Source organism: Ochotona curzoniae, unplaced genomic scaffold (genome assembly GCF_017591425.1).
Source record: "Ochotona curzoniae isolate NIBS_2020 unplaced genomic scaffold, NIBS_Ocur_1.0 scaffold_2453, whole genome shotgun sequence".
Classification (NCBI taxonomy): domain Eukaryota; kingdom Metazoa; phylum Chordata; class Mammalia; order Lagomorpha; family Ochotonidae; genus Ochotona; species Ochotona curzoniae.
This window is the reverse complement of record NW_024467094.1, coordinates 12160462-12170003: the sequence shown is the minus strand read 5'-3', so window position 1 is coordinate 12170003 and position 9542 is coordinate 12160462. Positions and strand designations below refer to the sequence as shown.

Here is a 9542-nt window from a genome sequence, read left to right as displayed (position 1 = left end):
ACAGAGGCTGGGATTTTGAAACCCTCTGTTCTATTTCTCAACTGTTGTGCAGCTATCCACTGCACAAAACGTTTGCCTGGCATCACCTGTGTTCAGTGGGGGGCTTTCGGAAGGCAGAGAGCCCTGCTCTACTCTCCATAGTTTTGGGTTCTTGAAGAACAAGGGGGCTAGGGCCCCCCTGCTCTTCAGAGACCAAGTCCTTGGAGCCTGCTCTCCCCGATCATAGACGCTGCCTGGTCATGGGTCTCCTTCCAACCTGCCTGCTCTTGCCAATTAGCGACAGGTGTTATAGGAGTGGCAGGCTGGGGAAGTACACTCAGAGCCACGCAGAGCGCAGTGGGCATGGGCCCTTGCCCAGAGGAGGGATGCCCGTGCGCCATTCAACTTGCATCACGCAGGCCTGCAGTTCTAGTGATTTATTGCTGCCTCAGCCATCCCCGCCGCCACCCACGTGGGTCGTTGCCCACCACGTCTTCTCAGACACTCCCAACCGGAAGAACCTCTCCAGGCACTTCCTTAAGCAGCCTCGTTTTTCTTCAGCTCATCCACTTTGGCCACATAGTTCCTCATGGCGTCCATCTTGGACATGCCTTTGATCTTGTTCCACGCCTCCCACTTGGCCTTGGCTCTCAGCTCTGAGACAGGAGGCACAGGGAGGTTGCAGTCGCCCTGAGTGGCCTGTTTGTAGAAGCTGTACATCAGCAGCTTCTCCTGGTCGCTCAGGGGGTTCTTGAGCTGCTTGACGGCTGCGCACGCCATCTCAAATTCCACCTGGCTCATCAGGATGCCCGAGGCTTGACCCCTCTGGCCTTCCTAGATGATCCCCGGGCTGGGAACTGCGGAGTGGAGAGAACACCGGAGGCTAATGTGAGCTCCTAGAGAGGCAGGGACACGTGTCCACACAGGTGTGGGGTTTTCTCAGGTACCAATTGCAGACCAGGGGGCAACTGGCTGGGCCTGTTCCACAAGAGGTTTAGTTGAACAGAGCACCCCCAGGAGAAGGCGACCCATCTGCTGTGTGGAGGACACAGTGTGGCACGGCTGTTGGGACCGTGTGTGCAGCTGGACCTGCAGGCCAACCAAACTCAAAGGGGAGGAAGCATCAGTGCATTGTCAGGTAAGTGGGCAAATCGGCCAGGGTCCTGTCCTGCATGAGGGTGAATGCGGGACCCATGAGGACCCAGCGAGCCGTGTAGGCGAGAAGGGCGAGAACATGGGTGGCTGGGTAAAAGCACGCGGCCTGGAAAGGTAAGCCCGGGTACCTGCCTGCTGGCTGGAAGGAGACCGAGAGGGGGCGCTGTAGGCTGGGCAGCTCCGACACCGCGAGCTTGCTGGTGGGGAGCGCGCCTGCGCGCTGCGCGGGGGCGGCGGGGGGGGCGGTTGTGGGCGGAGTCTGCCGCCCCGCCCCGCCCATTGTGCGGTGGCGCCTGCGCCGTGCTCGCTCCGGCTTCTGGGGGAGGGGCGGCCTCGGCCCCGCGCCAGCCCGCGCGTCGCCGCCATGGACTTAGGTGGGTGTCCGGCTCCCCGTCCCGGGCCGGTCCGCGACGCGCCCCCGGGCGGTGCTTCCCGAAGGGCCGCCTCCCGCGCCGGCCTGGGCTCAGGGAGCCTTCCTGGTCGGGGAAGGGTTCGTGGAAGGTCCGGGGTGTCGGGCCCGGCCGCGCCTTGGCCGGCCTCTGGTGACCTGGGGAGTCACCCCCTTCTTCACGGGGGGGAAATGCGAAAGGGCGGCCGGGCCGGGCGTGTGAGAGCGGCGGGGCCGGCGCACGTGCGGGAAGGCATGTCGCCCCGGTGTGGCGAACGCCTGCTCGGCTCCTCGGCGACTTTGCCGCTCACTCGGGTTCCCTCACGAGAAGCGTGGGCGGGACGGCGTGGAGTTTGCTGTGGGATGGGCCGCCGTGTGAAGTGAAGTTCCTCCCTTCGGGGCCTGGGCGCTGGCCAGTCGGAGCTGTGAGGGAGAGCTCGCACGTGACAAAGATCTTCCAGCCCGCCGGGTCAGGAATTGTCGGTTCTGGGGCCAGGCTGAAGCCAGCAACTCCAGCCAGGACTCCCGCGTGGGTGGCAGGGGGGACTCCAGCACTGGAACCGTCACCTGCCGTCTCCCGGGGTTTGGGACGGGGTGTCCCGCCTGGGCTAAATGCCTGTTGGTTGAGACTCCTCCAGGCAAGGATGGAAAAAGGAAGGGAGAAGGTAGAAATGAATGGCCGTCCACCTGTCAGGTGTACCTTTCCATCTAGTGAGAAAATGTGGGGCGTGAGGCCCTGACCCTAGCCAGCTCCTCAGTGGTGGAATGAGGGATTGGGAAGAGCAGTGTGGAGCCCTCCGTTGTGGTGATTTAAAAAAAAAAAAATTGTTTGAAAAGGGGGAGATACAAAGAGAGATTTTCTGTTCAATGGTTCACTCCCCAGATAGCAGCTCTGGGCTGGGCCAAGTTGTGGTTATTTGTGTCTCAGCCTCACTTTGTGGTGGTGGACAACCCTGAGCAAACTACACCTGAGCCTCAGCCTCTGAAACAAGAATAATAATCCTCAAAAGGTTATTTTGAAGATTAGGAGAGAGATCCTACCAGTGTACCCCCTAGCACGGTACCTGGTGTGCACAAGCACTTAGCAAACATCAGAAGTGGGCACTCGCAAGCACCAGCGATAAGGCACCTGGATTTTCCTGAGCCCTAACTGCTCCTGGGACTCCCTCAGAGAATACTTGGGCATCCTTGGGTCTGCAAGGCAGCTGTTGGGGCCTCCTGTCTACTCAGCTGAGCTGACCGTGCGGAGCAGTAACTTTGAGAGGAAGGCATATTTGGGCCCCTGCCACCTGCTTGGGAGACCTGGATGGATCTCTTGGCTTCAGCCTGGCCCTGTTCTGGTCATTGTGGCCATCCAGTAAATGAACCAGTGGATGGGAGGGTTTTCTTTGTTGTTTCTCCCTCTCAGTCTGTAACTTTCAAATTACTTTTAAAAAGAAAAAGTAAGAAACATAATTTGGGGACCCTGGGAGAGCTGCCCGAGCTAACCCCCCAGATAGACACCCTGGGCGCCTTAGCCTCGCTTGGAGTCAGCCCGACCATTATGGGGATGCCCAGCTCTGGGCCTTCCGCTGCCCTCATGACGTGCTGCACAGGCTGGACACCCCTGAGTGTCTCTGAGTCGGTATGTTCTCTGCTGGCTTCTGGTCGGTGTAGGTGGTAACAAGGTGCTCTTGGGGATGGGGGCTGTGTGAGGGGCTGCCTCTCTGGGGCCTGGGAAGAGGGGCAGAAGCAAGTGTTGGATGGTGAGCAGTGTTTGCACTCTGTATTTTGTTTCTGGGCCAAAAATAACATACTTGATAAAGACGCACATACTTTCATGTTTCTGAGCTGGGAGGGGGTGAAGCAAAGAGCAGTGACCACGTTCTTGCCACACTAAAGAGGTGTGGGGAACCAACATTCACTGGAGCATTTAATTAGTGCGATGCTTATTGTGGCTTTGTGGTATTAAGTGGTGAGGCATCCCTGGAAGCCGGGATGGGGAGGTGAATAGCACCAACCCTAAGCAAGGGCTTGGCTAGTGCGTATGTTGTTGGATGTTCACGGTGTAACAGGACATTGGACTTGTGCTCATGGATGTGGAAGTGATCAGTCCATTATCACATGATGTGGCTGTGGCTGAGGATGCCCAAGATGCCTGTTTGGATCTGTCATTTGTGGCATACTGAAGGAAGCAGATTGCCTTGCTTTTCTTCTTCTAATGTTGTGGTTTAGGTGACTGCCACCTGGTTTACACCACAGCCAAGGTTATAATGAGGTTATGCTTGACAAGAAAACTGGGGTGGGGAGAGGGAAAGGGCCGTCTCCTTGGGAGGCAGAGGGGTGGTTAGAGCCTGTTTGCCAGGCTGGAGGGAAACAGGACCAGGTAGGGACCATCTGCCTGCCCCTATGCCCAGTGCCCTGGGCCATGCCCGTCTTGGCATGTCTTTGTCATGACTGAGAGGCTCAGGGGCCATGTCCTCCTGTCCAGACTCCCCCCGAGGTTGGGTGCTGTGCTGTATCAGCCCTTCGTTCCAGAGCCTGTGCAGGAGGCCCTAGTCCTACAGTGCAGCCTCTCCTCCACACACTTGTCCTGAATCCACCCACTGGTTTCCTTGGTGCCAGTGCTCCCATCTGGACAGATGTAGCCCCCAGAATCCCCTTGCTGGGCTAACCTTGCCTCCTGACCTTCAGCTTTGCATGTCTGTGGCCAGAGGAGAGTTTCCGTGTCCAAATGACCAGAACAGAGCTTGCCCCCTGACTAATATGTTGAGTTTGTGCTCCTCACCCTCTCCAGGCTTAGAAGGGTTGGAGGTCATCTTTGTATGCCTCAGTTGAATTTTATTTGGTTTGAGAGACTGACAGAAGTGCACTCCCACTGATTGGTTCACTCCCGACGTGCCCCCAATGACTGGGGCTGGGCTGGAGCCAGGAGCTGAGAACGATCTCCGGGGTTCCCGCCTGGTGACAGAAACTCAGCTGCTCAGGCATCAGTACTGCCTTCCTTGTGTCCGCGTTGCACAAAGCTGCAGTTCGGAGGCAGAGCCGGGTATTAGCCCTGGCACTCCAACAAGAACACAGGCATCTTAGCTGTTAGGCTGAATACCCAGTCCTCTCAGCAGTCTTTTTTCTTTTTTTTCTTTTTTAACTTATTATTTGAAAGACAGTTAGAGGCAGAGACGAGAAATCGGTCTGTTATTTCCTGATTCATCCCCAAATGGCCGCAGTGTTTGTTCAGGGCTGGGCCAGGCCAGAGCAAGAGCTCCTGATTGGGTCTCCCATATGGGAGCAGGGTCCCAAGCACTTGGGCCATCCTCTGCTACTTTCCTTGGCACGTTATCAGAGAGCTGGATTGGAGGTGGACCAGCTGGGGCTCAAACTACCACCACCCATGTAGGATGCTGGTGCCGCAGGCAGCCGCTCCACCCATCACACCACAACACTGAGCCCCAGGCAGTCACCCTTTGTGATCCCTGACGCTGATATCCACAACCAATACACTCTGGTGTCTCCCTCTACATGTGCCATTTTCCCTCCATCCGATCTTACTGGGCTTCTCTCTGTGCAGGCCCCTTGAACATCTGTGAGGAAATGACCATTCTGCATGGGGGCTTCCTGCTGGCTGAGCAGCTCTTCCGCCCCAAAGCACTGGCAGAATTGACCAAGTCTGACTGGGAACATGTCGGACAGCCCATCGTGGAGGCCCTGAGGGAGATCTCCTCAGCCACAGCACACTCCCAGCCCTTTGCCTGGAAGAAGAAAGCTCTCATCATCATCTGGGCCAAGGTTCTTCAGCCCTCTCCTGTCACCCCCTCCGACACCGAAGCACGCTGGCAAGAAGATGTCTTCTTCTCCGTGGGCAACATGATCCCCACCATCAACCACACGGTGCTCTTCGAGCTGCTCAAGTCCCTGGAAGCGTCGGGACTTTTCATCCAGCTCCTGATGGCTCTGCCCACCACTGTGTGCCGGGCAGAGCTGGAGCACTTCCTGGAGCACATGGCCATTGACACTTCTTCCAAGGATGTGGCCTTCTTCCTCGATGTCTGGTGGGAGATGATGAAGCACAAGGGCGACCAGCAGGACCCACTGCTTTCCCAGTTCAGAACGATGGCCCACAAGTACTTGCCCTCCTCAGACGAATTCTCCCATCCCCCGAAGAGGTTTAAGTCAGACCCTGCCGTGTGTCCGACCATGCCCCTGCTAGCCATGCTGCTTCATGGGCTGAAGCAAATCCAGAACAGGATCCTGTGCCTGGGGATGAAGTGCTGTGCACTGGCCAACCTGGCTGACATGCTGACTGTGTTTGCGCTGGTGGAGGACGACCCTCAGGAAGTATCCGCTACCATGTACCTGGACAAGCTGGCCACGGTGATCTCTGTGTGGAATTCAGACACGCAGAACCCTTACCACCAACAGGCCTTGGTAGAGAAGGTCAAGGAGGCAGAGCGGGACATCAGCCTGACTTCCCTGGCCAAACTGCCGAACGAGACCATCTTCCTGGGGTTTGAGTACATGCACAGCCTGCTGCGGGAGTGGGGAGAAGAGCTGCAGGCCATGCTCAACAGCAGCCAGGGCACGAGCTATGACAGCTACCGGCTGTGTGACAGCCTGACATCCTTCAGCCAGAACCTGAGGCTCTACCTGGCCTCCAGCAGCCTGCCCAAGGAGGAGAGGCAGGTGGTGTCCGAGCTGGCCAGATGTGTGGAAGACTTCCTGAGGAGAACCAGCGGGGTACTAAAGGACAAGGGCTCTGAGGACATCACTGCTGCCATTGCCATGGCCATTATTGAGCAGAAGATGGACCGACACATGGAAATGTGCTACATTTTTGCCTCTGAGAAGAAGTGGGCTTTCTCAGAGGAGTGGGTAGCCTGCCTGGTTAATAACAGGGCTCTCTTCCGGGATCCAGACTTGATTTTAAGGCTGCTGGAAACAGTGATCGAAGTCACTGCCACGGACAGAATCATTCCCAAATCTCAGATGAAACAGGTGATCAACCTGATCCTGGAATGTTACACAGACCTCTCCCTGCCGGATAAAAACAAAGTGCTGTCAGGCGTCCTGCATTCCTGGGGACGCAAGGGCCTCTCAGAGAAGCTCTTGCCTTACCTGGAGCGTTTCCAGGAAGACCTCAATACAACTTTCAACCAGCTCACCCAGGGCACCTCGGAGCAGGGCCTGGCTCGAGCTGTGGGGTCCGTGGCCCGCCTGGTGCTGCTGTACCCAGAGATCACAGTGAAGAAGATGTGCAGCATGGCTGTGATCAACCTTGGCACCCACAGGTTCCTGGCGCAGATCCTCACGGCTTTCCCCGCCCTCAGGTTCACAGAAGATGAAGGGGGCCCATGCTCATCCAGCACTTTCGTGGTGTCATGCCTCAAAGAAACCGTCTGGACAAAGTTCTCCACCCCCAAAGAAGAAAAGCAGTTTTTGGAGCTGCTGAGCTTGCTGCTGAACCCCGTGAAGTCCCAGGGGATTCCAGTCGCAGCCCTCCTGGAGCCCGACGAGGTGCTGAAGGAGTTTGTTCTGCCCTTCCTGAGGCTGGATGTGGAAGAGGTGGACCTCAGCCTGAAGATCTTCCTGCAGACCCTCGAGGCGAATGCAAGCTTAGAGGAGTACTGGCTCCAGACCTGCTCCCCTTTCCCCCTCATCTTCAGCTTGTGCCAGCTGCTAGATGGCTTCAGCAAGTACTGGCAGCTGCCCAAGGAGAAGCGATGCCTCTCCCTGGAGGACAAGGATCTGGTGATCCGGCTCCTGGCCCTTCTCTGTGAGATTGTGCTAGCCAATGTGGATGCCTTCTCCCCAGACAGCTGGATCAAGTCTCTGTCGTGGCTCCACCGTAAGCTGGAGCAGCTAGACTGGACTGTGGGCCTCAGACTCAAGAACTTCTTTGAGGGCCACTTCAAGTGTGAGGTGCCCACCACCCTTTTTGAGATCTGTAAGCTCTCTGAGGCCGAGTGGACCTCCCAGGCCCACCCGGGGTACGGGCCTGGCACGGGGCTTCTGGCCTGGATGGAGTGCGGCTACATCTCCGGCAGTGTCTCCGAACAGATGCTGTCTCTCCTGGTGGTGGACATGGGCAATCCTGAGGAGGTCCGATTGTTCAGCAAGGGCTTTCTGGTGGCCCTGGTGCAGGTCATGCCTTGGTGCAGCCCCCAGGAGTGGCAGCTCCTTTACCAGCTGACCAGGAAGCTGTTGGAGAAGCAGCTCCTCCATGTCCCGTACAGCCTGGAGTACATCCAGTTTATTCCCCTGCTCAATCTAAAGCCTTTTGCTCAGGAGCTGCAGCTCTCTGTGCTCTTCCTAAGGACTTTCCAGTTTCTGTGCAGCCAGAGTTGTCGCAACTGGCTTCCCACGGAAGGCTGGAGCCACGTGGTCAAACTCCTGTGCAGCAGTGTGAGCAGCCTCCTAGACTCAGTCAGGCTGACACAGTCGGCTGAGCCCTGGGCCCAAGGCAAGGAGCAGGACTTGACCCAGGAAGCCCTGTTTGTCTATACGCAGGTTTTCTGTCATGTTTTACACATCATGGCCATGCTCCCCCAGGAGGTCTGTGAGCCACTGTACGTGCTGGCCTTGGAAATCCTCACCTGCTATGAAACAATGAGCAAGATCCATCCTTCTGCGAGCTCCCTGTTACAGAAGGTGAATGAGCAGCGCTTCTTGAAGTCCATCGCGGAGAACATCAGCCCCCAGGAGCGGCGCCAGACCCTGTTGCAGAAGATCAACAACTTCTGACATAGTTGGGTAGGCAAAAGCTGGGCCCAGCACAGCTGTTCTGTAGGGGGCTGCATTCGGGAAGCCCGGGCTTGACAGTCTCATGAAACTGTACACAGGATTAAAACGTATATGGCAATAATGGTGTAAAGAAAATAGTTTCTTAGGTATTTGTAACAAACAAGTTATAATAAAATTCTCTTTCCAGTTTCTTCTTGCCTCAGTCTTTCTCAGCACTCAGCAGGAGCCCAGGACTGAATACACTGAGTTAGACAGAGCCTCTAATATCCAGCCCAGCTGGGAGGAATGGGTTTGTAAATGAACCTCTCCACCCTAGATTTTGGCAAACACAAAGGTAGACTCACCCAAGTGGGAAAAAAAATCCTGTGTATGTAGTTTGCATTGAGATCCTCGGCAAGAGTCATTTTAGTACTAACATTCACAGCATATCTTGGAAAGGGCAGCCATAGGAAAGGAGCTTCCGTCTAGCCCTGGCTCTGCCTCTTTACCCAGGAGGCCTGTGCCATTGCAAAGAGAGGGTAGAAGCAAGGAAAACTTAAGCATTAAGATTGGTGCCCTCAATGGCAGCAGGTGCCTTTTGAAGGGATGACAGCCCTGGAGTTTTAACTCTCCACTGAGGGCACAGAGGAGGCTGTGCTCAGGCTACTAGCTTGGAAAAAGACATTCAAAGGATGGTGGTGATTATCTTCTGATGGGTATGAGGTTGTCATGGTGCTGATGGACGAGTGGGAGCAGAGAATAGTGTGTACAGAAGCATAATGTGAGGCTTGAAGGAGCCGGGGGTATTGTTACTGAAGAGAGAGCTGGCTGGGAAGATGCTTATTTCACTGTATTCAAAATGGGCATTTCCGTTCCCCATACCTGGGTACTGGGGTGGCTGGGAGGCTGGATGTGGCTTCTCCCTTATCTCCGCTGTTCCCCCTGATACAGGGGAAAAAAAGGTATGCAAATAATGGTTTCACCCACTTTCCCCTAATCCTCAACACTTCCCACCCTGATCAACTGTGTAAACATCATCAAAAATAATTTTTTAAAGGGTATTCCTGGACCCAGCATGGCAACCAGCGGCTAAAATTCTTGCCTTGCATGTGCCGGGATCCCATATGGGTGCCCGTTCTAATCTCAGTGGCCCCATTTCCTATCCAGCTTCCTGCTTGTTGCCTGGGAATGCAGTTGAGGATGGCCCAAAGCCTTGGGACTCTCCCATGTGGGAGACCTGGAAGAGGCTCCTGATAGGTGCAGCTACCTGGGGAATGAATCAGTGGAAGGAAGATCTTTCTTCCTCTCTGTCTTCCTCTCTTTT

At 55.8% G+C, this 9542-nt stretch overlaps 2 protein-coding genes across 2 annotated transcripts; one reads left to right on the top strand and one right to left on the bottom strand.

Annotated features, from left to right (window-relative positions):
- Positions 1-409: 409 nt before the first annotated feature.
- Positions 410-1331, bottom strand: LOC121170463 (diazepam-binding inhibitor-like 5). Its single transcript, XM_041001707.1, has 2 exons — positions 1263-1331; positions 410-836 (listed from the first exon to the last, which is right to left on the bottom strand). Exon 2 carries the CDS (start codon positions 778-780, stop codon positions 517-519), a length of 264 nt encoding a protein of 87 aa, XP_040857641.1. The 5' UTR covers positions 781-836; positions 1263-1331; the 3' UTR covers positions 410-516.
- Positions 1332-1467: 136 nt separating this feature from the next.
- Positions 1468-8466, top strand: GEMIN4 (gem nuclear organelle associated protein 4). Its single transcript, XM_041001196.1, has 2 exons — positions 1468-1508; positions 5070-8466. Exons 1-2 carry the CDS (start codon positions 1499-1501, stop codon positions 8237-8239), a joined length of 3180 nt encoding a protein of 1059 aa, XP_040857130.1. The 5' UTR covers positions 1468-1498; the 3' UTR covers positions 8240-8466.
- The last annotated feature ends 1076 nt before the right edge of the window (positions 8467-9542 follow it).

Coding starts and splice junctions, on each gene's coding strand:
- LOC121170463 (XM_041001707.1), bottom strand. CDS start 780: ATGAGCCAGGTGGAATTTGAGATGGCGTGCGCAGCCGTCAAGCAGCTC.